The sequence below is a fragment of the Drosophila gunungcola genome, unplaced genomic scaffold, assembly GCF_025200985.1.
Source record: "Drosophila gunungcola strain Sukarami unplaced genomic scaffold, Dgunungcola_SK_2 000001F, whole genome shotgun sequence".
NCBI classification, from domain to species: domain Eukaryota; kingdom Metazoa; phylum Arthropoda; class Insecta; order Diptera; family Drosophilidae; genus Drosophila; species Drosophila gunungcola.
This window is the reverse complement of record NW_026453197.1, coordinates 4,332,277-4,359,461: the sequence shown is the minus strand read 5'-3', so window position 1 is coordinate 4,359,461 and position 27,185 is coordinate 4,332,277. Positions and strand designations below refer to the sequence as shown.

The 27,185-nt window shown below is 39.7% G+C and overlaps 3 protein-coding genes across 20 annotated transcripts; all 3 read left to right on the top strand.

Annotated features, from left to right (window-relative positions):
• The first annotated feature begins 2,952 nt into the window (after positions 1–2,952).
• On the top strand, positions 2,953–3,413 carry LOC128263314 (vitelline membrane protein Vm32E). The gene has a single exon (XM_052998312.1). The coding sequence runs from the start codon at positions 2,990–2,992 to the stop codon at positions 3,314–3,316; it is 327 nt and encodes a 108-aa protein (XP_052854272.1). The 5' UTR covers positions 2,953–2,989; the 3' UTR covers positions 3,317–3,413.
• Positions 3,414–4,030: 617 nt separating this feature from the next.
• LOC128263311 (voltage-dependent L-type calcium channel subunit beta-2) lies at positions 4,031–21,613 on the top strand. 18 transcript variants are annotated; one of them, XM_052998306.1, is made up of 10 exons: positions 4,031–4,527; positions 10,109–10,225; positions 10,729–10,950; positions 11,019–11,112; positions 12,981–13,465; positions 13,529–13,696; positions 14,152–14,266; positions 14,716–14,979; positions 17,012–17,477; positions 17,688–21,613. In XM_052998306.1, the coding sequence occupies exons 1-10, from the start codon at positions 4,456–4,458 to the stop codon at positions 18,148–18,150; spliced, it is 2,466 nt and encodes an 821-aa protein (XP_052854266.1). In that variant the 5' UTR covers positions 4,031–4,455; the 3' UTR covers positions 18,151–21,613. The 18 variants fall into 18 exon arrangements, 16 of the variants coding, with proteins under 16 accessions (XP_052854266.1, XP_052854258.1, XP_052854269.1 ...); XM_052998298.1 differs by adding an exon at positions 11,921–11,956 and having other exon boundaries at positions 17,012–17,719; XR_008268434.1 differs by lacking the exons at positions 4,031–4,527; positions 14,716–14,979; positions 17,688–21,613 and adding exons at positions 7,770–9,087; positions 11,921–11,956; positions 15,901–16,115 and having other exon boundaries at positions 17,012–17,153.
• A 452-nt stretch (positions 21,614–22,065) lies between these two features.
• On the top strand, positions 22,066–26,948 carry LOC128263312 (D-3-phosphoglycerate dehydrogenase). Its single transcript, XM_052998310.1, has 6 exons — positions 22,066–22,312; positions 22,775–22,825; positions 24,175–24,329; positions 25,372–25,591; positions 25,653–25,785; positions 26,455–26,948. Exons 1-6 carry the CDS (start codon positions 22,223–22,225, stop codon positions 26,808–26,810), a joined length of 1,005 nt encoding a protein of 334 aa, XP_052854270.1. The 5' UTR covers positions 22,066–22,222; the 3' UTR covers positions 26,811–26,948.
• Positions 26,949–27,185: the final 237 nt, after the last annotated feature.

Here is a 27,185-nt window from a genome sequence, read left to right as displayed (position 1 = left end):
ATTAGGCTGCAGCCCAGCGACTGCCACTGAGAAAATAACAGCCAATATGTTATTATGAACTTGGTCTAAAAGTACTTAACCTAGAGAAAAAGGTTTAACTTTGTATATTAATAACAGTTACAATATGGCCCAAAACTTTGCTAAATTGCATAATAACTGATCCCAACTCAAACAAAATTCTAATAGATCGTCTGAAAACCTATGAGTTTATGGCTAAGAAGCGTCAATAAATATTACAAATTAATATGAAACAAGAAAAAGGTTAGACAAGAAAAAGGTTAGACAAATTTGAGTGCCTTTTTGCCTGTGCTTTAAAAATTATAAATAAAATAAATAATTTAAAAAGATATTTGTTTGTGTATAACAAAAACTTTTAAATTCATAAAACAGGTATTTTGGAAAAGTTTTTTTAGATTTGGATTCTTTGGTTCTTGGAAAATAAAAACAAAATATAGCAAAACTTGAGTGCCTTTTTGATATAATTTCATTTTGCGTATAGTCAAAAGTTTTAAATTTTGGTGAAGTTTTTATAGATTTGGATTCTTTAGATTTTCTCTTTGTATAATTCAAATATTATAATTAATTTTTCTACGAATTCAAGGTAATATAATTTAGATATCCGGTATTTGATTGGTTAAGATAGGACAATGCCTCTCTGTCTTACTCTTACTAATTTTGTTAGAGGGAATATTTTGTCAGTGCATGAACAAGGATGACGCCCGTGGGCGCCCAAGGAGCATGGTGATCCGGCGCCGGACCTTCCGCTAAGTACCGAGACATGTTATTGGCTTGTCTGTTTTTTGCCCTCGGTGTTTGCGTACGCACATGTGTGCGTACGTTCTGGATCCTCCTCCTGCTCAGCCGCAGGACCAGACCGAGGAGCCCAGGCAGGAGCAGCTGGGCCAGACTTAGTCGCTGTCTAAGCGAAGGCAGGTGGCTCGAGCCAATGCCGATTAAAACCACCGAACTCCGGTCATTGTCTAAAAAAAAATTTGAAAAGAACACAAAGGAGCAGTAGTCAATAACAAAAACAAAACGAAGGGGGAAGGGAAAGGGAAAGGGAACTAAAGATTAAATAAATAAGTTAGTAAATAAACCAAAGTCGGTCTCTAAATATTCATTGATCATTTACTCAGCCAATAACCAATTAAAAAACCTACCTAAGCTACATCCCAAGGCCATTGAATATAAAATATTCCCCCTGCGAGTGCATGAAGCACCTTCAATTGGAGTTCCAGTTAAGATGTATATCTTGGGGCCATGTCTGGATCGGCCAGGTATTTGTTTACCGTTAGAGGGGGGCAATCAAAACGGCTATGCCACGAATTTTCGGCAGCGTGGCACTAACAACCAACCTACATCCAGTCCCAAAACGAAGGTGCCCCACTTTGAAGGCCAGCGGCAGGCGATCGATCGCCACAAAGCCTATGATTAAAATTTAGGTCCCTCACTCTCCGATCTTCAAATCGTACGTATGTAGTATGCGGTGCATGTGCGTAATTGCCCGTTCCAATCCAGCGGTCGCTATCCTTCTCAAATTAAAGTTAACTCCTCCCTTCCTACTGGGGGGAAAGTTACCTGCGGCCGACGTTAGATCCAAAACAATATCAAATTTAAAGGGGGCTTTCGATTCGATTTGTCAGGCAGTCGCATGTGAAACGGTTTGTTTTGATCAAATTGTATAACTATAGCCACAATATTAAGCACTAAAAAATTAAATAATTAGGATACAGCAAACAATCTTATAGTTATTTTAAAGCCAATTATTCGTTTTCATTTTCTTTATACTGTATTTTATGTATTGTTTCAGAAAACTTGAATTTATTATCATTTGCATATTCGTTTTAAAAACGAATTTGCAATTTATGAACTCTCTATACAAATTTATGGTATTATTCTTTGACTCAATTACTGGACGCAGGTCTAATACGAGTTATGACTTCAAAGTAGCATAAATTTTCAACACAAATTTGAATTTGTTGCTCAATTGTGGTAAAGAATACTACACAGGAAAAAAAGGTCTTTTTAATTCTAATATTAAACAAATAACTATTAAATAATACGTTTTTACACGATTGTACGTTCATCTAATCATATTTATTTTAACATTTTATTCAATTGGAAACTTTATTGTTATAGTTTGTTGAACTTTTGAATGTTAATAAAATTTTATTGTATTAAAAAGATTAATCTACAACAAAATTAATAAAATTACGTGAATATAAAACAGGAGATTGGAGAGTTCTCTATAAGAAACGATATGCAAGAGACTTCAGGAAAGTCTCCAAAATATCATTAGGTTGGTTGCTGCATTCGCTAAGACGACTGATCTGTTCTGTGAACCGCCGATAGGTGTCGCCACAGTACTGACTAGCTAACCACAAACTTTTTTATTTTATTAGGTTAGAAATTCGAGTCAGAATTAAAACTAGCTAATAACTAAATTTTTTCTTGCTGTGATTTCCGGGAAATCATTCCCTATTAGTAAAATAACTTTTTCTGAAGAGTTTAAAGAACTTAACATTTTATTTCCTAATTAAAATATGTGGCTTTAATTCCAAAAAAGTATCAATTATCCCTTTTTTATTGGTTTTCCCTATGTATAATGCACTTTCAGTATGTTAGTTTTGAGCTTTAAGCGAAATCGTCATCTAAAATAATAGGTCAATAAAAAGCAAAGTCCATAAAATTAAATTTCGCATAGCACTTCGAAACAATTATTTAATTGTTTTGTGATTTACGCGCCAAAGGGGGACAGACTGCATGGAGACAATTAATTTTTGGCCATAATGGGTGGCAATTGTTTGCAAGACCGCTAAACCTCAATCGCCACTAGTTCTCACCCAGTTTAATGTTCTTGCTATGTGCTGGCACTGCAGTTTATGGAGCGTACATAAAAAATGCAGAGTTTTAGTTTGGCACACGCATGACCCTATAAGAGTGCCTCTGTCAGGTGCTAGAGTATCAGTTGTAAGACAGAGAATTCATCATGAAGATCGTTGCTTTGATCGTCTCTGCACTTGTGGCCTTTGCCAGTGCTTCCTGCCCGAACTCTGGATACTCGGCTCCTGGCTACCCGGCGCCTCCCTGCCCCACCAACTATCTGTTCAGCTGCCAGCCCAACTTGGCCCCAGCTCCTTGTGCCCAGCAGTCTGCCGGCTACGGATCCTCCGGTGCCTACACGGAGCAGGTTCCCCTCTACGTGAACAACCCCAACCGGGAGCAGGTGCAGCAGTTCCAGCAGAGGATCGGAATGGCCGCCCTCATGGAGGAGCTGCGCGGCTTGAACCAGGGAATCCAGGGTCAGCAGTACTAGTGGCTGGCTAGATTTGAAGACATTCGCTGGACAGGACACAGTGTAAACTGTGAATTGAATTTAAACACCATTGTAAATAAATCGATTTGAAAGCATATGCCTTTTGGTTTTTCCTTTGTCATTAGAATGGTAAAAAATATGAAAATTTCTAAAAGAAAATCAAACGGATATCTTTTTTATACAAAATATACATTTATTTGTTTGTAAAAAATGAATTAAATACTTGTCTGCATTTTTTTTTGGTTTTTTGTGCTACTTGTTTTTAAATTCTTTAAGAATCTGTGAGATAAGGTATATTAATAGCATGTAATGGAGCCGAATTAAATCGCCAATTGCTATTAAATGCCTTTTTAAAAATTGTGTCACGCCGCCCTGAATATTAATTTAAAAATTTTAATTTAAAAATGATCAAAAAAGTTCCAAAACTAAATTTGTAATATTATTATTTTTGGCCACAAATTCCTTCAAAATCACACTTAACTACAGCAATACGTAAATTTCTCAGCCAAAGAATTGTCACCTCGTCGTGTGTATTTATATTGTTACTGCAGCCGTCATTAAACAGATTATTGAAAAGCATTTCCCGAGCAATTCACCTCTTGAATTTCCCATTACTAAATGAGTCTCTGCGATCTGCCGCGGATTCTCTCTCGGGCACGGGCATTTTTGTCAATGGATGGCGGTGGTGCGGGTGCCAAAATATTGTCAGTCGAATTTGCTGTCTAGTGCGGTCGGTCGCTTGTTTCTCGTCTCTCGTCTCCGCCGCAATCCGCTCTGATCTGCTCCACATTGGCTGGCCAAAGCAGTCGCAAGCGGATAGCGCCTTCGGATCGCCTATATAGCCCCCAAATTCGTGCACATTTTCCAGCAGAGCGGCCATTGCAGGATGGCGTTGTCCGCCGCAATCAAATCGCTGCCATGTGTCGGACTCTGAATCTGCCCCATTGTGACCCCATTCGATATGGCTCTTGGCCGTTTTACGATTAATGGCCATAAGGCCTAAGTGTTTGTTTATTTTGCTGCGCGACCGCTAAGAGCGATTCCAAAAATGATTGCATAATTGACTTGGGGAGGGACAATTCGCACGAGATTCCTTTCGATTTCTATTCCTATTCCGTTTGTGATTCCAACTGTCCGCCATGAAGAAGCTGCATCTGGGGGCCAAGCACAAGGGCAAGTCCTACAAGCCCTTCAGGAACAAGAACCGTCGGGTGAGTTAAAGTGAAAGATCAGCTTGCTAGACCCCCCCCCCTACCACCCCACCCCATAAACCCCCCTATTTTAATGGCGCGGCCCTGCCCCCGGGCCCGGGCGGAATCCGTATATTTTTATCCACTCGATCGCTCGCAGTCTGCTCGCCCAGCTTGTCAGGCCGTTCGCGACCATTTAAATACATGCACACGGAGTGCCTACAGTGCGTATCGTCACGAAGTGGCAACCAGGCGTATGAGCATAACCGTTACTCATACGCCTAGGATAATGGCTAACCCGGTTTTAGAAAGTTATTTTTAAATTTAATTTATCTGTTAAATACTTAGAAGACTTATAATTAGATACAAACAATAAAGTGTTTGCCATAGACATCTAGCATAATGACAAATTTTTTAGAATACTTTTATTTTATATATATACATTATTCCATTATGCTTATTTATTTTTTTGTTAATTAATTAAGGGCTTTCGATAGACTATATTTATAAAGAAAGGGTTGATTACAGATAAAGTTGTATGACTTTTGAAAAGCAATGCAGCCTAACATTTAAAACAGATAAATTGTCTCTTTGGCTGTAACTTAGCAGTAAGGTCAATATTAAACAGATATATGGCAATAATGCTTAAAAGAACCTTAATTATTTTTAAGCTAATAACGTCACATTTTTAAAATACCTAAATTAAAAAAAAGAAAGATGATGGAAGCTTTAAAAATTATACATTTTGCCATTTTGATTTTAAAATAAGGATTTATATTTTTGAACTTAATATAATTTACTGAATTATCTTCAAAGGCATAACTTTTTATTTTTAAATCATTAAATTTAATGTTTATGAAATTGTAAGTGTATTAGGCAATTCTATAATTGAAAGATACCCTTGATAGGCTATTATTATTCTCACATATTAATTTTTGTATTCTGCATTTCTGACACATGAATATTTGTAATACTTCTTGGGTTATTTAATCTTTAGTACCCACTGTATTTCAATGACTTTCTCGTGTGGTTTTTTATGCTCTCTTAGTTCTCTCACAGACAATTTGGGGGCCAAAGAGGCTATCACTCGCCTTACTCATCTTTTAAATCTGCACGGCATGCTCGTTAACCCAGTCAATGTTGATATTTTTGCGGCACTCATAAACCACTTTACAAATACTCTTGGGTTCCCCTTCTTCTTTACATATAGAGCACATTACATTACAACCCAGCACAGATACTTAAGAAAAATAAAATGTATTTCAAAAATTAATAATTCCTTAAAACGTTTTATTATTTAATAGTTTGATTTGCAGACAACATAATTAAATTTAACCTTTTAAAAAAGAAATATGGAAACTTAATTACTGTAATAATTCCCCTAGAAAGTTATAAGCTACACAAATTAATCTGTGATGCCTACCCTGTAATTTTATCGTCACAGATAATAAATATGTATATTGTGGGAAAACCCAACGTCCTTCTAATGCATATATTGCAATTCCAATCGTTGTTATTTAAGCCATCTGAAAACGCTGACAGCAATGCAATGCCAAACGGCAGGTGGTGTGTAATTCGCTGACGAGCGGTCATCGACAGAGCCGGAAAAGTGGGGAACAATCGGGCTGACCATGAAAATATTCGTCAAGGGGCTGTGGGAGGGCAATTGCACTGGAATCCAGAAGCAGAGCGTTGACCCACCCGCAGAAAAAACTAGCAAACAAAAGGGGGGTGGATGGGTGGTAGTGGGTGGCGCTGGGGTATCGATGGCAACCAAAGTTCATTACTAGTTGTTGGGCACTTTGCCCATTGCGAAGTTTGATGGCGCTTTCGAGCAATAGTCGAAAGGTAAACAAAGAATCGACCCAAGAACCATAACCTCCAACCCCTACCCCGCATTCGCAATTAAAGGGGGATCCCCTTTGTTTTTGGAATCGGCTTTTGGGAAGTACATATGTACATATGTAAACGCGAATGGGGACCATCGCCCGCGACCTTCTCCGTTAACGGTTAAATGGGGAGAGCCCCATAATGGGAATGAGCAGAAAGCAGTGAAAGCCGACGCCTGCGCCGAGCAAAAGTGGAGAATTGGCTCCTGCGCATGCTCCCTCTCTCTTTCGCTCTCTCCGCCCCACCGAACTGTCAATCTCTCTCCACTCGTCTGGAAGTAATATCGCGCTCTCTCCTCCTCGCTCTCTCGCCTCCTGTCACTTTGAGTGAGGAAATGGAAAACGGAATGTTTACGTTATGGGCACAGTGTGATTGGAATTCCGCAAAATCCACAAAGTTAATGTATAAACAGTTTTTTATTTATTAACACTATCTATTCGACTTCCGCCCTCAAAATATATTAATATGTATGGACATAAGTAATACAAGTAATTTCTGTAGCACCCCCAATTAACTACAACGGTGTAGGTATTTATGTAGGTATTTGACAATTTCTTACTTGAACTAAATTAATAGCAAACAAGAAAGGAAAGTTCATATACCCCTGCAGCTATTGCAAAAATTAATTATTCTTGAAAACACTTAAAATTTAATTTATTTGCGTATATTATTATTACCTGTAATACAAATGCATTATTTAACCAACAGTAAGCAGGAGATATTAGATTACAGCCTGGATTACTTTGCTATGGGCTACCTTCAAAATTTAAGAATTCAAAAGATTTTCTTTTAAAAACGTTTGATCGCTCGGTGCAAAGGCTTTCTAAAAAGAGTATGCCAAGTTAATATATAATGGCAAATAGGAAGCACCACCTAAACGGGTCATAGTGAAACCCAAAATTCAGCATTGTTGCACTTACATCTATAATCATATTTATGTATGAGTGGCCAGCGACCAACAGCTGTAACCCTTTTGGGAGCGTTTGGCGCTCGCGGCCGATTGTCGGTGTTGCCAACAGGTGGACGCGCCGCCACCCCCTTTTGCACCCCCTCGCCCCCGGAAAAGTACTGGGTCTATCGATTTTCCAGGCATACCGCTGACCAGCAATGACAGCGCGCTCATTTCGATGGAGATTTTGGGTGAAAAATCTTACCCCTTGCAGCACAAACAACTCCAGTCGCACAGTGGGACGAGTCTGCAGCATGTGCACTTGAAAACCGAATTTGTTTACATTCTTGGTTGGTGTGTGTGTGCGGGAATGTCCAAATACATACATATATGTAGCCGAGTGGAGCATTTACGCACTGGAAGCGGATGAGAAAACTCTACACGATTTTCCCAGAGCGGAGTGGACTTTTCGCCTTCCACATACAGAAACAATTCAGTTTGCGTGCGGAGTAGAACCGTTTGAATGTCGGAAAGGCGAGGGTCCCAATCGAATTGAAATCAAAGGATGTGGATCGAGTGAAATCCAGTAAAAGATAGCCCACGAATTGGGACAGGATTTACATAGCTAGTGAAAGGGTTCGAAAACGGACGGATTCGGCTGGTTTTCACAGGGAAAAAAACACCGCCACGCTCAACGAAAATCAGTTTTCGCGACCTATTCGCCTGTTAACCCCCCTTCTCCGCCCGAGTTTTCCAGTAAATTTTGTGTGCATATACTAGAAAAAGTGATGTGAGCAGAGAACCGCGACCCGACGCCACTGACATAAATTCCTATTTTTAACTTTCCTGGGGCAAATACCCGCTGATGCGGAATCAATTCTGATTCGACAGCCATATGAAAATTGTGCTGAAATTAAGGCAAGAAAAGGCTGCGGAAATCCCTTCCAGTTAACAATTTAAAGTTATTTCGCCTGTGGCTTCCAGACCGTTTGACAATCGCCTCTCTCTCTCTCTCTCTCTCTCGATTTCTGTCGCTATCCCCCTCATCGCCGACTTTCTCACTCGCACACTTGCTAACGGTGTTTTTGTGTCAGTGTCAAAATCGAATTCCGCCTAACCCGATGATTACAGTCGTTAACCATAGGATATTGCCAATGTCAATGCTAATCATATGCAAAAGTGCAATAATTAAATGTTTGTGTCCTGCCAAAAAACAAGTTGAAAGTGGAGTATGAGATAGAAATTTTGTATATGCCTGAGCATCCAAAATAGTGTGCTTTTATAGTATTTTTACAACATACATAGTGGTGATTGCAATCTAAGCCGTTCGCAGTGGTTTCATAACGTGTTAAGTGTGCAGAACGCAGTTTTTCCTCCTAATAAGTACGAAAATAGCCCCCCGAAACGTTAGTGTTGCCAACTCTAAGCTCGCCGAAAGCTGATAGTAAAAATAGTCTTGGAACATACATACGATACCATTGCCAGCTCAACGTCTTGCCAGCCACCAGCCACCACCACCACAGCCACCGCCACAGCCACCGCCACCGCCACAGCCATCATCATCATCATCATCAGCATCGCACCATCTGGTGGTGCTGGTGTTGCTGTTGTCCTCGCACCGGGTCGTCGGAAACATCGGCAAGATATCTTCGTTCGAAGAAGACTACCGGGCTGACAGGCCCATGGTGCAGCGCGCCTCTTCCTCGGATGCACCCTCCGTTCAGGGTGGCCAACATCGAGAATCTCGATTTGGCCTTGGATACCCCTCCTATCAGAGTGGATACAACAAACTATTCACACAGGTGCTGAAAACATCCATGGGATGAAAACTAGTCTCAATTATATTAAACTTTATGTGTAAACTATTTTTAAGCAACAACATTTTTAATTTAATAACCATACCTTTGTAGATGGAAAGTTAAAGATTGGGATATAGGTTCTTATTTAGTTTTCATTTTTTTGTTGTTAGTGACCATTGTAAAACAAAAACAAGGTTGAACGTAGGGTGGACTAAACGCCTTTCTCTTATCGTTTAATTTTTACAAAAAGAAAAAAAAAAGGAACTCAAAATTCTGATATCATATCAGTTTTTTTTTTTGTTAGAACTTTTTTTATGTTTTTTTTTTTCAAATAAAAAAAGGCATTGCAGTTTTTGAATAACTAAGGACCAATTTCTCAATGTCATGTGCCTAGTCTGTATGCTTTAAGATAAAGTTTGCATTAAGTAAAATTGTGTGCCAATCCTGAAATAGTAGTCAAACTTTTCTGTGACATTTCCGTTTGGCCAACCGACAAATTTTAACAGTTGAGGCAGAAAAACCTTGTTAAAACTTAACATGACATTAGGGAATTGGACCATTTTCATAAAACTATAGTTTTTGAAGACTTTTTGTTAAAATGTCACTGTTTTAAACTGACGAGAAAGTTCCAAAGATTTATATCATTTTCATGACAAGAATAAATGGGAATGGGAGCAAGTTTTCCATAATGAATTTTGCACTGCAGATCATATTTGCTTTAAAAATTTAAATACAGAAGGTCTGTATCTATGTCAAAATACTCAGTGTTCTCCATTGCCAATATATTGCCCATGTACTTGCCACCAACTGTTGCTCTATGTGCGGCAACAAGAAATAATCAAAATCGTACATAGGGCGCTGCATTGTTTGGCCACTTGGGTTGGGTTGGGCTGGGCTTTTGGCAAAAGGCCAATTTAATTTGTTTTGGTTTTCAGATGGCAAGGCACATTTATTCGTATTTAATGCAGCCCTACTTAGTCAGAACCCGTTGTTTACCAGCCCCTTTTTCTTGCCTTTCTTACAGGGTTCTGCCGACTCAAACTACTCACAACCGTCATCCGATCTGTCGCTAGACGAGGAAAAGGAATCGCTTCGGCGAGAAAAGGAACGTCAGGCCTTAAGCCAGTTGGATAAAGCGAGGGTGAGTGGTTACTTTATTGTCAATCTTAAAAAAAATCGCCATAAAAAACAAGAAGCGCATTGAAAAGGTTACTGGACTATTGCGTTATTAATCTTGTAATTGACTTTGTTCCAATTTTCTGTAATAAGTGGGTTCAATTTTATTTTCAAAATAAGCTTTCGAGTTTAATTACAATTAATTGTATAATTAAAACAAAAACGATCACCTTTTCAAGGGATATACATTTAAATATTTTGAGCCAATACAATAATAACATTAAATTTTTTCTTTCACCATATTTCAAATCACCATAACAAATTATTAATTTATATTATTTTGAAGTTTCCAAAAAAACCTAATCGATGTTTTTTGGTTATTTGTTTATCAGCATATTGTTACATATTATATATAAAAATTACCACAGAGCAATAGATTCAAACGTGTCGGTAAAGTAATTCTAGCTTGTGGCGATTTTTTTGAAGATTTTGTAAAACAAATTTGTAATTAAATTATTCTAATGACAGAGCAAACCAGTGGCGTTCGCTGTGCGAACCAACGTAGCATACGATGGCGCCATCGACGACGATTCCCCGGTGCAGGGCGGCGCAGTTTCGTTCGAGATCCGGGAGTTCCTGCACATCAAAGAGAAGTACGACAATAACTGGTGGATCGGCCGGCTGGTCAAGGAGGGCTGTGATGTGGGCTTCATACCCAGCCCCGCTAAGCTAGACAACATTCGCATGCAGGTTGGATTTGGCTGCATAAGCATGTGTAAACATTGCCACTGCTAATCAATATGCAAAACCCATTCCAGAACCAAACCAGACCCTCAAGACTGTATGGCACAAAGGGCTCGTCGAGCGGGAATCTTGGTGCGGGCGGACAAGCAGGTGCGGAGCCATCTCGAGGTAGCACACCCCCCACACCTGGTATGACACACATTTCATTCTCCTGATTTCTTTTGGGCGAGGTTTTATTTCGTATCTGTTCTATTCTGTGAATCGAATTAATTTCAATCTATATATTTTTTCGCTGTCTTCTATGTAATGTGTTTACTTTTGTAAATCGTCACAGAAGGGCCTCCTCCGGGAGGCCCAGTATGTTAATGGGCATCCATAGGTCCGACAGACGGATGCCGAGAGCCCGACTCAAACTCTTGCTCCTCGATGTTTATTGTAATTGGACGCGTGTTTTATGATTTTCATTTGAAGCGAACCAAATCAGAACCTAAAAAGTGGGGCCATGCTAAATTCCCGTAATTTCGTACTTTTGTGTTTGATCTGATTATATCATGCGACATCCATAAAACGAGTGCAAGTTTATGCTTAACTACAATGAGTTCACCTGGCAATCAATCCTATGCAAATCCGACCCTAGTAATGCAAACGGTCTATATATCGGCCTAGAGCTAGTCCTTCCTAGATCCCGCATGAAAAGCCGAATCCTTCAGCAGATCGGCCTAGACTGCCTGACCCCCATTCCACGATTCACCACTGTAAACACACAAAAGTACACACTTATTACCTAATATAGCAATTGCTTCGATAGCCACGATTTTCTCCGTCCTAGTTTGTCTAAATCAAAGCTCCTCGTTCATGGTCTGCTTGTAAATTAGCCTAGCCAAAGTGAACACTATTAAATGCACTCAAACTCTCTTTTATCTAACACAAACGGTTGACAACACTAACAAAATGAACAACCACAACGCGACCCAAGATCCCTACAGTACAACACCGCGCAAGAAAAAAACAGGTTTGTCCACGTCTCTCATCAGATCCTCAGAAATCCATTTCAATCGCAAAATCTATCGCTAGCTCTTTCAGTGAGATTTTCAGGACACTATTTAAAATCAAAATATTAATATCTAAATAAAACCGCAATGGGTTAAGAAGTTCGTTTTAACAAGTCTTAGTTAGTTAACCAGTGAATTTGGTTTTTCAAAATTATATTTTTCATACATAAAATACTTTTACAGTAAGCTACAAATTGTAACTAATTAATTTTGATTAGCTTATGTCATTCTACAAACTTTTTATGATTAGCCTTTTAATTAAACTGATTTATCAGAACAGAGTTATTAACCAGGTTTATATTTTAACTTTCTAATCAATTCCATACAATTCAATTTTCGTAAGTAAAAAATGAAATATATTCAGATATCAAAAACACTTTCATTCCAAAATACTTTTCATCTGTCTGTAAACCCTAAAATTGTTACTCCTAGCTCTGAAACACGCTGGTTTTTGTCGTATATAATCGCTATATGTTATCTGTCCAAAAGGAGTTTGAAAAATCCCACTAACTCAATCCTGTATCTAGTTGTTGATTATCAATAGAGTTGTGTAAAGTTTAAGCAAATAGAACACTTCATATTCGAGTAGAAATAAGTTAAATATCTTAGGAAGAAACCTCACCCTCGAGTTGGCATTTGAACAGCATTAAATGGTGCGTAGACCGGTAAACAAAAGAGACAAAAATTCAAATCAACTTAAATTACGAACCGACACAGTTTCCTGGCACAAGACACACACACTGAAATCCCACAGCTGGCAGAGGAAATCCCTGCGACAATTCGAAACACTATTACTGTATATATATATATATGTTTATATATAGACTAACCCACATGCGTCTTACGTATTTACGATAATATCTAAATTGGCCAAGCAATTCGTACCGATTGATCGCACTGGCTCGTACCAATCATAAGCTCGCTCATCCGTTGCCATTATCTCGCCCTGTTTGCCATGATACTAACGCTCAGGTGACGAATCAGATTCCATGGGACCAGGACGACATGGCAAGACCCCGGTGGCGTCCGCCAACAAGGAGAAGCGCAAGCCGTTCTTCAAGAAGCAGGAGACGGCCAGTCCCTACGACGTGGTGCCCTCGATGCGCCCGGTGGTCCTAGTGGGGCCCAGTCTCAAGGGCTACGAGGTGACCGACATGATGCAGAAGGCCCTCTTCGACTTCCTCAAGCACCGCTTCGAGGGCCGCATCATCATCACTCGCGTGATGGCCGACATCTCGCTGGCCAAGCGCTCCATCATGAACAATCCCTCGAAGCGGGCCATCATGGAGCGATCCTCCAGCCGGAGCGATTGCCTTGGCAAGGTGCAGGAGGAGATCGAGCGCATCTTCGAGCTGGCCCGCTCGCTCCAGCTGGTCGTGCTCGATTGTGATACAATCAATCATCCGTCACAACTAGCGAAAACTTCATTAGCGCCAACAATAGTGTACTTAAAGATTAGTAGTAGTAAGGTAAGCTCCTCACTGGGCATAATCCTCGAATTCAAATTACTGATACGACCGTCAATTGCACAGGTTTTACAGCGTTTGATCAAATCACGTGGCAAGTCGCAGGCGAAAAACCTCTCCGTTCAAATGGTCGCCGCCGAGAAGCTAGCCCAGTGTCCACCGGATATGTTCGATGTAATCCTAGACGAGAATCAGCTGGAAGACGCCTGCGAGCACATTGCCGAGTACTTGGAGGTGAGTTTGTTACCAACAACAATCATTAATGGCTTAAAGTGGCCCTGATTTTGTTGTACCCTGCTAGGAGACTCTAACTTCACGATATTTAAAAGAAAAAACACCTATAAATAATTGTTTTACAAATATTAAGTATACGCACAATGGGTTGTAATACGAAAAAAAAGATCGATATGGTATCGATATCTAAAAAAGCATATTATTACAAATGTCTTCAGTGACAGACCAATCGTAATTCACTTAAGTTCGTATGAAAAAGTATCTTAATAAGCCGGCAAATTTATTTACCTTTTTTTTTTTCGTTTTAAAAGTATCCAATTGTCCTCGATAAAGAATTTTTAATAAATAAAATATCAAATCAGTTTGGCAAATCTCTTCCTTAGCCATGTAACCTTTCTTAAATAAAATAATTAACTGGCCAACAAAAGCTAAACAAAATCTATTATCCTTTGCAGACCTACTGGAAGGCCACCCACCCGGATATTCGAGCAGTGCCGCCCATCGCCCGCCCCCTGCCGCAGGAGGCCTCGCCCTCCGCAGATCCCGCGCGTCTGGGTCCGACGCCGCCAGGTAAAGGCACACCTGCCCGTCCGATCGGGCTCATTTACGGTCGCATTGCCATTCTCATTTGCGCGATTCCACCAAGTCCCAGCCCATGCCCAAGAAGCTGCGAAATTTCAATCAATATCAATATCAATATCGAAGTCGAAATCGAAATCAGAGTTCACCCATTGTGTCACCCCCAATTCAAATCAAACGATTACAATCCGACCCATTAAACACATATCAGTATATGCATACATGGTGACTGTGACTGTATGTATGTATGTATGCATATACCGGAAATCAGATCAGCAGTAAACAATTTTCATTTGCTTCTCAACATACTCAACACAATTATACAAATACAATTCTAAAATTTGTCTTTTTCAAATTCAAATTCCCATGACTGTACCGTTAAACTAATCGATTCTCCTTCTGGCTCTCTCTCTCCCTCCGCGTGGGCGTGGTGAGAGCAGTAGATGGCGAGGAGTTTATCGATGAGCAGGATCCCAGGATGGGCATTTCCGGCGGAGAGCGCGAGGGAAGTCGGGAGCGCGATCGCGATAGCAGGGAGAGGGAGCGAGAGCGCGAGAGGGAGCGGGATTACTGGGATCGGGAGTTCAACCGAGATCGCAGCTCCAAGGATCGCGAGAGGGATCTGGAGTGGGAGCGGGAGAGGGCTCGCGAGTGGGAGAGAGAGCGGGAACGAGATTGGGATAGGGAGTTCGATTGGGACCAAGGTAAATTTCGCTTATACTGTTTCTTTTCGTTTCGTTTCCTTTTTACCGATAATATATACGTAAACTCATTAAGTATCACATTACTCTAGATCCGAGTCAGTATTTAGATAGATCTGAATTGGTCCTGTAAGGCCTACAGCTTTAGCTAGAACTACCTTGTCCCAAGATATAAGCCAGTTGTAGTACAACTCTTACACATTATTGTATGTACATAGACTCAGGTTTAAAGTAGGTTTAAAGTAGCTTCGGTTCCCCTTAAATGACATACATATCGGCCCACATCTCCACCCATCGATTGTATGTATGTAGCTACAGCTCATGGCATATTTTTACAACTCCCGCTTTCTAGACACCTTTTGTACATATCTATACAGAATCTCCGGTATCCTCAACTTTTCGTTTATTTCTATTGTTCTTTTGTGACCACACTTTACAGCATTCACAGCACGTGACATACCCGGTCCCTTTACAACAATGCTATAGATCAAATCGAGTTCAAATACAACCACCAAGACCAACACAACTGCGACATCAACAGTACAAAGTAAAAGACAATCGATTCCGAATTGAAATCAAAATGAAAACCAAATCAAATGGAACAAGCAAAAGCACCCACCGACCGACATCTCCGACGATCTCCACAAGTAAAACTCTTTGCCAAGAAATCCGGATGAGGTGTGCGCCCATGCTCGAGATAACAGATGCATAGAGCCCATAGATTGCCCACTAACGTTAGCTAAAACTAAGATTACCTCTCTGCTCTGTTGAGTTCTACTAACCGATTAACACTGAAAAGCACGCAATCGTAGAGCCCCCAGCGCTTCCTCAAACATCTGACATCAATCGACCCAATCGATCCAATCGATCCAATCGATCACCCATTCGTGCGTTTTACCGACTGATCTCTGTACTTGTTTTTAGTTACACCGGGCGTTGTGCGCCTTTAAACTGACGCGATCTTCGCCAACCTCTTCAACTCGATTCTCACATTCTTCCGGGTGTTTTCCTAGATCAGCTCAACTCCACCCGAATGAGCTCAGTTATAATATGTACATGTATTCCGTTGTTGTCGATCCTTATGTTTTCACCATTTCAAGTTGCAAAACCAAATCATCCAATCGTTTAGAACTGGTTTAGTGAGTACCGAATCCCCGTGATGTGTATTGCGTTACATTATTTGTGCAACTTGACCCACTCCACTTTTGGTTATCTTTATCTTTGTTACTGCCCTGTTACCCTGAAATCATCCTTGTTCCCCCAAACTTACACCTTGCATAACTGACGCCAGGATTTGTTCGTTTGCTGATTTTTATTTTTTTATTTTCAGCGAAAAAAAAAGTTTTTGAATTACCATTTTGAATACCTAACCAAGCGTTTTGTTTATCATTAACACCTTAGATTTAAGAGTTTATACAATTCTTATTAAATCTCTTCATTAGAAAGTCATTTTTGTTCTTGTTAGTAAACTAGGTAATCAGGTAGCTACAATACTATCAATTTTATAGTCTTTAAAATTGACCTTTTGTTCCTAACCACTATCCAATTTTATAGTCTTTTAAATTCAACTTTTTTTCCTAACCACTATTCATTTAAATGTACAAATGTGCAATACACAATATCATATCTGTTACAAAACTTATTTAAAATTGTCTGTGAAAAATACATAGACGAAAAAAGTTTAAAAATTTAGTCCGATTACAGAACCATTAACTTAAGTAAATGAAACAAATTTAATAACATGAAGTAAGAATTCATTTAAGATCAGAATTTAAAGGATTTTATTCCAAAGTCAATCAGAATAAGTTTTCTTAGAATAGTTCTTTAGCTAGAGATGACACAGAACACAAACACCTAATTGACCAATCTCCAGGACATGGAGACCTTTAGTCTGTTCCCTCCGTCCAACTTTCGCCTATAGCCCCCTTTTTCGAATGCTTTAGTTCTGGTTTTGTTTCCCGTTTTTCGTTACCCTTAAAATACCTTAAATTGATTGCAACTTTCCTAACATATTGTTGTGTTGCCCGTCTTGCAGGAGGAACCTCTTACCAGCACAGCCGCCGACAACCGACCTCGGTTCGCCACCAGGAGCGCGGTGGAGGCGTGGGCGTCGGCGGAGTAGGCGGTGGTGGCGGTATCGGCGGCGGTGGCTACGAGCGGGACCGCGAGCGGGAACGATACGAGCGACGAGAGCGCGACCTCATGCACTACGACCTGAACAGCGACGAGCTGCTGGACGAGCGTAACTTCGAGTATCCGGCAATGCGGAGCGGTCCCAGCGGCGCCTCCCACCACGGCCACCTGTCCCGGGGCGGACGCCTGCTGGACGACCCGGACTTCGAGCGCGAGGAGGCCCAGATGAGGATGAGCAGCTCCCGCTACGGACCCTCCACCCGGATCGACGACCCAAGGGATATGCCGCGGGGCGCCACCGTTGTCGATCGCGATGAATACAGTCCGCACAGAGGTGGTGGGAGTAGTAGGAGAATGCTTAATGCCATGTAGGAATCGTGGATATAGGGGTGGGATCAGATCGATGCGAGAGTGCCAGGTTTGATGGAAGCACGCGACAATAGTTTTGATCTTGACATGACACACCGCCAGCCTCAGCCTCAGTCTCAGTCTCAGTCTCAAATTCAATTTCAAACTCACTCTCAATCGCAGTCTCAGTCACAATCACAATCACAATCACAATCACAGTCCAGGGCCAGGTCCAGACCGTTGGGTCTGCCCCGCCAATCCTCCCTGCCCAGCAACAGAGCACCCGTGTCCTACCTGCCACGCCAGTCGTCCCTGGGCACCCACTGGCTGTCCTCGTCGTCGCAGAGCACCATGGAACCGGGACACCGGTCTCGCCAAGAGCTTTATCCACTGCTGCACCAGCCGCAGTCGTATTCCCAGGCCCGATCACATTACACCCATTCGTACACAGCCGCACCCCAGCATCCCAGTCAGTCGCGTTCCCAATCACAGTCCCAGTCCCAATTACACGGCCACTCCCAGTATCGATACTCCGTGCAGGACACGTCCTTTGCCCACCCACCAAGATCCCTGCGCGAGGAGTTCCTCAGTCCCACCATGAGCAAGGTCGAAGACGTCACGCACGCCATCCGCAACAAGATCATCGTGGAGGAGGACGAGGAGGACATCCTGAGCACGGATCGGTTCTATTAAAGAGATTTCAGTCGCCACCCCGCGTCGATTTGGTTTGGGTACATTTTTGGGGGGCATACAAGCAAATGCAGCAGTGCCAAAACACATGACACATTTGTAAATGTTCCATTCGATGATCAGATCAATTTGGTAGCCACACAAACACAAACACGAACACGAACACAAACAGAAAGAGAAACAGAAACAGAAACAGAAACAGGAGCACACAAAAGTAGCTGGTTAAAGTTAAAGTGAGCGTTAAAAGCGGCGGTTAAAGCAAACGTTAGAGCAAACCAAGGAAGCAGCCCAATGCCAAGTGGGGCCTTATGTGTCTTAAATGCTATAGCTAAGTGTAATCAGATTTTATTTGAATAATGTGAATTTAAATTAAATGGTCTAAGCCTAAGATTTAAGCTAGTAGAACAGTTGGAAATTAAAAGTTAAGGGAGTCCGCAGCCACCCAGCAGCATTTGTTGGTCCCCCATGGGTCTCGTATTTGTTATGCAATTGATTGACTAAGTACATACATAAGTGTCAGCTTTAATAATTTAGTGAATGTGTCTTAATCTAAGTCGAGCCACACCCACACACACACACACACTCGAGCACACATCTACACACTCACAAACACACACAGTTGACTGTGAACCGATTGAAATCTCTTTAATCTCAAACCGATGCCTTTTTCTCGCATCCATCCTGTTTCTTCCTCTACGCAAAGTATAAATCTTGATACTTTCTTCAGTCCATCTGCTAGGCTATATTCTAGTTGAAAAGTTACCACTTGAAATAACAGTGCGTTTCAAGACCAGATAACGTTAAATAAGTTAATAGGTTTTGTTAATCCTTTTTTCTTCATTTAAAAATATATTCGGTGACTGATTAAAAATGTATCTTCCAGGAATTTTAGTTAGACACCTAAACTTTAACCAAACTCTAAACATGACCGAATAGTCTAATAACTTATCATGTAAAGTAATAAGTTATTCATTTAACTTAGTTAACCAATTTAAACACAACTTTTCAGACCTTTGTGATTTTTAAGAAATATTTTTCTTAGCTTGAGTGAAACGCACTGCCTAGCAACCAATTGCATGTTTAGAATACCTTCTTCCAACAGCAATACTTTCGACCTAGATACCTTGCCACACCATATCATGCCACACACCTGCCAAAGCGCACAGTTCGCGGTTGCAGTTCAACGTATTTATTGGATTGCCCGCGAACAGACCTCCAAACTGGGTCGGGATCCAAATTAGATCCAAATGCGATGACCCAGGTCTAGGTATAGCGATTTAAACTACCAGTGCCTTATGAACCATCAAATCAAGTTACACAGCAGCACTCCACCCCAGAAATCTTCCATTTCCCTGCCCAATGAGATCATACTGTTCACCACTGTACCACTACCACCCGCTAAAGTCGACGGCGTCAAAATTATTGTTCAAGTATTGTAAGTACCTACACGTAATGTCGAGATGAGAAACGTTGATCTGGCCCATTCCGAACGAGCACTCCTTTTACAATTCCAACCACCATGCTAAATTTGTCGATCATCAGTTGTCAAACTGAGCTAGCGCCCAACAATGATGAACCGCACTGCATTCAAATCGATCGCCACCTCGTAAGTAAGAGTTGATGAGTAGCTAGTTGATCTGTAAGCACACCCACAGAGCCCATCCTACTGTCCACGGACTACAACCGAATCCCCACGGGGAGTGTGAGACTTCCGGGACGGACAGAGTTGCTAGATCGGTGTGGAGGACAGAAATAAAAGCAAAAATCTAGTACTTTTTTTTATATAAGAGATACAAGGTGATATAACTAAATTTTGGAAAGCAAATTTGAACAGCGCACGACAAATACAGATACCTAAAAGAAATTGTTAGCAACATTCAGGAGGGGAAAGGCTTAGAAATAAGGCAGGCTGAGAGCACATCCAGAGTTATTTTTCAAAATTAGTTTCAAAATATATACGACTCTGGAGAATGTAAGCCTTTCCCGGTGTGAAAAAAAAATGGATGGGGTTGGCCAAGGCACTGGAGGCGCTTCATCGAGGAACAAACAATTTAAAATAAATGGAAAGCAACATACGACACGCAAGCACTTCTTGTAAAAAGTGGCAAACAAACATGATCTATGTATTAGCTAAACCTAAATGAAATATTACTTTTTAATACTAGCATAAAGTTAAAAACAAAACTAGATACGCTCCTACGCAGCCAAGGAGGGGACAAAAGGAATACTTAAGTTTAAAGGGTCAGTTGATGAGGGTGTGTATGTTAGAGTATTGCACATAATTCACAGAACTGGTAATTCAATATATGATAATGGTATATACTAAAAGGATACACACATTTATAAAGGTGCATATACATTTATACATGAATATGTATGTTCTTACTATAATTAACAAAATTTAAACCGATACAGATACATCAGCCGGCATTTTGTAAGCGTGAAAACCAAAATATAACGACAAAATAATATGGAATAAAAATAATAGATTATCCCAGATATTGTTAGACACTTTCTGGAAACGGAACTTTGCCATGAAAATTTCATCAGATCTGATAGGAATATGTTGAAGTTATTTTATAAGATGCCTTAAATTTCTCAACTCAAATTCTTTGAAAGTTTCGGAAAAAAAAACTTGATAAATTCATATATTCCATTGCATAACCTTCTAGCAGATGGACAAAAAGTCTCAACACATTTTTGAAAAAAAAACAGGTTTGCTTCTAATATATAGCAATTTTTTGTAATAATCAAATCTTATTTCCGATTAAAAAACAAATGAAAACAAAAACCAAGCAATTTAAATTTGTTGACACTCTTAAAAACTCAAAAAAAAACACACACACACACACATGCAAACAAATTTTATAGCGAAAATACTGAAACTTTAAAGAGGATACGCCTATATATAATTAAATTTAGCGGTAATAACTTCTCTACTTTTCAAGCCACCTTAATAACAAAGCAAACCTTATTTTTTAGCCAAATCCCCTATTAAATTGAAAAGAAAGTGAACGGATTGACAAGAGCACGCCTGAGAATTCCCAATTCAATATATTATGATAAACCAAAAGATCCCCACACCCCAGAGAAAGAACACGAACTAATTGTGGAAATATCAACCCAAATCCAAGTTTATATAGAATATTTTATACATGCAAAACATATACATATTGTAAAAACGAGAAACAGTAACTAAGCCCCAATCAGCAATTTCCAATAATTGTGTGTAAATAGTTTATGATATTTCAATTTGTTACCAAATTATTTTGTTACGAACTTTGTAATATTCCTTTAATTTTATGGTATGTTGGATGATATTCTGCCATCTCCACCGCCATGTTTGTTGTTTTTGTTTCCATTTTCCGCATTCAAATGTTGTTCACAATATGTTTTTGGAAAATACGTAGTTAAATGAAAGCTAAATTGCAAATAAAAGCAAATACAACAAAAATATTGAAAATAATTTGCACTCGTCTTATCTTTGGGGTGGTAAAAAAAATAAACGGATAAGAAAATTACTTCAATTTATTTAACACGTAACTCGCTTCAAAAAAGGACTAGTACTTTTATTTTATGAAAATATTGTGTTGAAAAATATTACCTATATCGTAAACAGCATTTCCGAATAGGTAAACAAATAATAATCAAAAATGACTTATTTTGACAACCTGGCTGATTAAATACATTGATGTTTTTACCCACAGGGTCATATATGGGTTAAAATTATTGTTTTTGCAGGCGAAACCGAATTGACGTTTCGAAAACAACTCACTCGCACTCGCTCACTCAGAAGAACAAATCGTTCCATCGTGAAAGAGAGAACTTGACTTCCATGTAGCTCTCCGCTCTCCGATCTTTCCAGGCGGTTATCAGCCAGAAAAACAACATTCGCACTGCACTGGGGAGAACATTCGAAGTCAGGTTCGATGGCCCGTCATTCCCGCTCTCAAAGTCAATTCAATTTGTTTGCTCAGTGGCGCAGATCGTATTTGGCGGAATATAGTTGGCGAAAATTAACACAATCGACCGGTTGTCCATATTGTTCAGCACCTTATTTAAACCTAAATCAAATATGCCGCTTAATCTTAATATAAAGAAAGTGCTGGTCTGCGATGCAGTGGACAAATCCTGCGTGGAGCTGCTGGAACAGCACGGGATAAATGTAAGTTACCTAAATCCCCTGACGAGACAAGCGATTATTTGCAAAAGCTTACACCCATACAAGTGCTTTAAGGTACAGTGCTCCCTCATATAAAGATTGTGTCATTCTGAATAAAACAAAATTTAGTTTTTGATTGAAAACATCCAATAAAAAATTGTTAATTAAATTGTATTAAAACAATAAGGTAATTTATAAAAATAAAAAACAATTCAAATTTATACAATTTCTTAAAAATTTTGAATTTAAAGTTATATTTGATCCAATATATGAATTAATTATTTTAATTATTTTTTCTTACTTTAACAACAACCCGGCTTAAAAATACTTAAGCCCCACTGTATATGGGTTTGCAAGCATGTAAATGCGTTCACAAGTGAGAGAAAAGAAAATACTAGCATTTGCTTTTAATTGATTGCACAATTTAATCAACATTGTTGACCATTTATTTTTGTTTTTGACAAGGTTACCTACAAGCTGAAACTCCCCGTGGCGGAACTATGTGAGGAAGTTAAGGTAAGTGGCTTAGGGATTACAGCACAGGTGATTAAATAATTGCTAGTGCATACATATGTAACAGATAACTCGATGTAATTGAAAGCTCACTAAACTATTCAAGTGCGGTTTCAAAACACGTGCCACGAGCTAAAATATGGGTGCATTTCCTACATATCTATGGTTGTAATTGTGGGTGTTAAGTAATGGCCACATATCTCAAGAAGTCTGTTACTTATCACTTCGTTGCTTAAGTTGAAAATCCACACAGTAACTTGAAAGTGTAACACACAAGACTACACACATTTGTGAGCGCAAACAAAAGCATGCATACATACCTATGTATCAGACAGATTTGCATTTAACTCGGGTAAAAAGTGCATGTAATGAAAAAAAAAGAGATAACTAACAGACCGGATTTCAATTTACTAACGACCTCTAATTTTATTTTTTTTTTAATATTATTAACTTTGTTAATGAAGAAAAAGATTTTAAACTTTAGTGCTTCTTAGGTTTTTTAAAGTAAAAAGTCTTACAGAATATTTAAAGTCACTTTAAATCAGCAGAACGACTGATTTTTGACTTAACTGTTTCCAAAGCAATTATTCATATAATTTATTTTAATTTGGTTTCTGTTTCAAGAATGCAGCTTTAAATTTGATGTACAATTTTGTTTTCGTTTATTTAAATCAATTCTCGTATGTATGGGCACGTAGCACTTATGCATATTTGGAATTTTATTTGAATTGGAAGCAGATGGTTTTAGTTGTTGATTGCACAAAACAATTCAAAGGGTCAAAATAAGTACTCAATAAAAAAATATGTTTGCCCCTTGATAACGAGATAAACAATTTAACAAGACAAACATGTTTTTCACTTTAAACTTGTGTACCCAGTAGTCAGTTAAGTATTAAAATGTCTAACTGACATATAATTTATATTAAAATTTAAGATTTATATACTATTTGACACATATTTTTCTAGCAATGAAATGATATGTTCAACCAAAACGTGAGAAACACTTTAGCTAGACATTCTTATCAGCACTTACATATATAGGCTTAATCGAATAGTTCTTATCAAAGAAAGTGCCGATCAGACGATGTTGGCTCAACATGAACTATATTGCTCCAAACTATACCAAGAAATTCTGAAATTACCAAGTAGTCCAATAAACGGAAACAGAAACCAGAAACTTTATGCCATACCAATACTTTTTCCATCATAAGTACATATAGTAAAAGTGATAAGGGGTACCAATGTTGCTTCTAAACAAAAGCAGTAATTGGAGCACTTAGGTTGGTCAACGAAATGGCTTGGAAAATATTTATGTTTACACAGTTGCTAATTATTAAAATACTCCGTTTCAGAATTACGACGCGGCCATCGTTCGCTCGGATACGAAAATAACCGCGGAAGTTTTGGCCGCCGGAGCCGGCAGTCTTAAGGTTGTTGGCCGCGCTGGGGCAGGAGTTGACAACATCGATGTTCCCGCAGCCACGGCCCACAATGTCGTTGTCCTGAAGTAAGTGCTCCGTAAGCCCTTGGTGCATCGCACGGCGGGAAAGGATTGCTCGCTACACTATGCAAAAATACGAACTTTTTATTCAAGTTGGCCGAAAAGCCACAGTTTCCATTAGTTTAACATATTAGTAATGAAAAATGTAAGCCGAATAGCTTATGGGCCCTATTTCAAATCTAAAACCCAAGCAAGTTAAATAATGCAATTGGTTTACGAAAATAGTATGCTTCCCGCTTTTAAAAATCTAACATTAGGTCATTGATTTCAGTTTTTGAAATTCTAAATACTACATATTTTTAAAGTTTCAAAGCCATTTAGACATCATTATGTCATTTAGGGATTTGAATTATATATAATCATTTTCAGGTTTATGGCTGTTTCGATTTTTTAATTTAACGAAATGCCCTTTCCCAATTAATTCCACATTTTGAATTCGCGGAAACCTACTTAATAATTAATTTGAAAATATTAATTTATCTAAAAATGCAGTAGATATTTTGATCAGCAGGAAAGCAGGTTCTATATTATATATAAATTCTTGAGAATGTTGAATTTACTGCATTATATTTTGCCAAACGAACTTTCCACGACAAGCGCATTTAAGTAGCGAAGTATAGTGTAAGCTTCGATGGCCCAGCGCCCAAATAATTATGCGCATTCTGAACCGCGGGATTGGCAGTCGCTATCGCATCGCATCGCAACCCTGAGAAGAGGCATGACTTGGGTCAATTGACGCCGTTTGACACGCATAATTAAGGGACGACGAGTGTGGTGTTGGAAGTGGAGGATGGAAGTTCGTGATCGGGATTGTGGGCTGTCAATTGTGGGTTGTCCGCGTCAATGTCAGATGGCCCACCGCATTGCCAAGGATACGAAGCAGTGCGCGAAAATTGCCATATTTTGTTGGCATCTTTTTTTCGGCGGCATTTGCATAATGCTGTCTAGTCACAACAAACGCCACCCCTCGCCCCGAACCCAATTTACATCCCGCCACTGTCTATCGGGGCATTTAGGGCATGTTTAACTAAACTCTCGTCTCTTTCAGCACTCCGGGTGGCAATTCTATTTCGGCCTGTGAGCTGACGTGCATCCTAATTGGCTCCCTGGCCCGTCCCGTCGTCCCCGCTGGCCAGAGCATGAAGGAGGGTCGCTGGGACAGGAAGCTGTACGCCGGCACCGAGCTCTACGGCAAAACCCTGGCCGTCCTCGGACTGGGACGCATTGGCCGCGAGGTCGCCGTTCGCATGAAGACCTGGGGCATGCGGGTGCGTTGCACTGGGTACTTACTTCACTCTACATTTTAATCGAACCCTAAGTGCTTCGCAGATTATTGGATACGATCCCATCACCACGGAGGCGGAGGCCAAGGCTTCGGGCATTGAGAAGATGACGCTGGAGGAGATCTGGCCACTGGCCGATTACATAACCGTGCACACGCCGCTAATCCCAGCCACCAGAAGTAAGTTAAGCTCTTGTGACGCATTGAAAGTGGTCAAAGTAGATGACCCTGCTTGATTTACTCTAAGGATTATAGGTACAAGCTTTGTTTAATTATTTTAATTGGCACGTGCTGCGAAAAGGGGTTTGCCTGTAAAACTAAGTACTTTGTTATTAAAGATAGTTATTTAATAAATGTTTATTTGTAAAGTAAATATTATAGAATTACTTCTAATAGTTATTTTACAACTACTAGGTATACTACCAACAATTTGTTCTAAAATTTATATACAAATTTTTTTAATCAAAATCAAAATCATGTAAATTAAAGAACTTACAGCCATTACAACAAAAAGCAATTTGATAAAATCCCAAGTTATATAGCATAACCAGTATAATCCAGCTCTAATACATTAACCCGTCATTTGCCTAGAGTAAAAAATCTAAAATAAATAAATCTTATTTAAGGATAAACCAATAAACCTCATTTTAACACATTCCTTAATTGGGCTTATTAAATTAAACCCTTAATTAAAGCGTCCATAATTACATAATTATCTGATTCGAGTAACCATTAAATTAAAATCTTAGGAAATTTATGTGATCACAATTTATCACAATTAAAAAAGTTTAATTAATATTTTAAAGGTGGTAGATCCTAGAGTTAAATGGTATTTAATATATCTTTCAGATCTCATATCGACGGAGACCCTGGCGAAGTGCAAGCAGGGCGTCAAAGTGGTCAATGTGGCCCGCGGTGGCATCATCGATGAGCAGGCCGTGCTGGATGGCCTTGAGAGTGGAAAAGTGGCCGGCGCGGCCTTCGATGTTTACCCCGAGGAGCCACCGAAGTCTGCGGTCACCAAGGCGCTCATCGGCCACCCTAAGGTGGTGGCCACGCCCCATTTGGGGGCCAGCACCTCGGAGGCGCAGGTTCGCGTGGCCGTGGAGGTTGCCGAGCAGTTTATCGCCCTCAACGGAACCTCGCCGAAATACACCAGCTATGCGGGCGTTATCAACAAGGATGCCCTCGCCCACTACCAGTGAAACAAATCGAATTTTCTAACCCTCAGCGCATTCTAAGTTCTTTGGCCATCATTTATGAATAAGTTTACAAAAGTCTTTGTAAATACAAAAAAAGAATGAATAAAAATCGTAAAATTATATTACACAGAACAAAGGAAACTTTGGTTTGTTTTTTGGAGTAATCAAAGCAAAACAAGCTTTAGTCGAAATATCTGCCCCTCACTTTAATACAAATAAACATGTTTTCTATCCATGGACAGATATGCAAATACAGGAAAATGATAATGTGCTATTCTTATCACAAGCTAGACAAAGGTTGAGTTTGGAATTGGAATCAAAATACAGGAGCTTTAAAATTAGTTTCATTTTTGTAACAAGTGTGACTCGAGAAATGAA

Bases quoted from the DNA above. Each gene is read 5' to 3' on its own strand.
- LOC128263314 (XM_052998312.1), top strand. From the start codon at position 2,990: ATGAAGATCGTTGCTTTGATCGTCTCTGCACTTGTGGCCTTTGCCAGT.
- LOC128263311 (XM_052998305.1), top strand. From the start codon at position 8,968: ATGGTGCAGCGCGCCTCTTCCTCGGATGCACCCTCCGTTCAGGGTGGC. The intron at 13,466-13,528 runs GTAAGCTCCTCA...TCAATTGCACAG, and splicing joins TAAAGATTAGTAGTAGTAAG to GTTTTACAGCGTTTGATCAA. The intron at 13,697-14,151 runs GTGAGTTTGTTA...TATCCTTTGCAG, and splicing joins ACATTGCCGAGTACTTGGAG to ACCTACTGGAAGGCCACCCA.
- LOC128263312 (XM_052998310.1), top strand. From the start codon at position 22,223: ATGCCGCTTAATCTTAATATAAAGAAAGTGCTGGTCTGCGATGCAGTG. The intron at 24,330-25,371 runs GTAAGTGCTCCG...CGTCTCTTTCAG, and splicing joins CACAATGTCGTTGTCCTGAA to CACTCCGGGTGGCAATTCTA. The intron at 25,592-25,652 runs GTGCGTTGCACT...AGTGCTTCGCAG, and splicing joins TGAAGACCTGGGGCATGCGG to ATTATTGGATACGATCCCAT.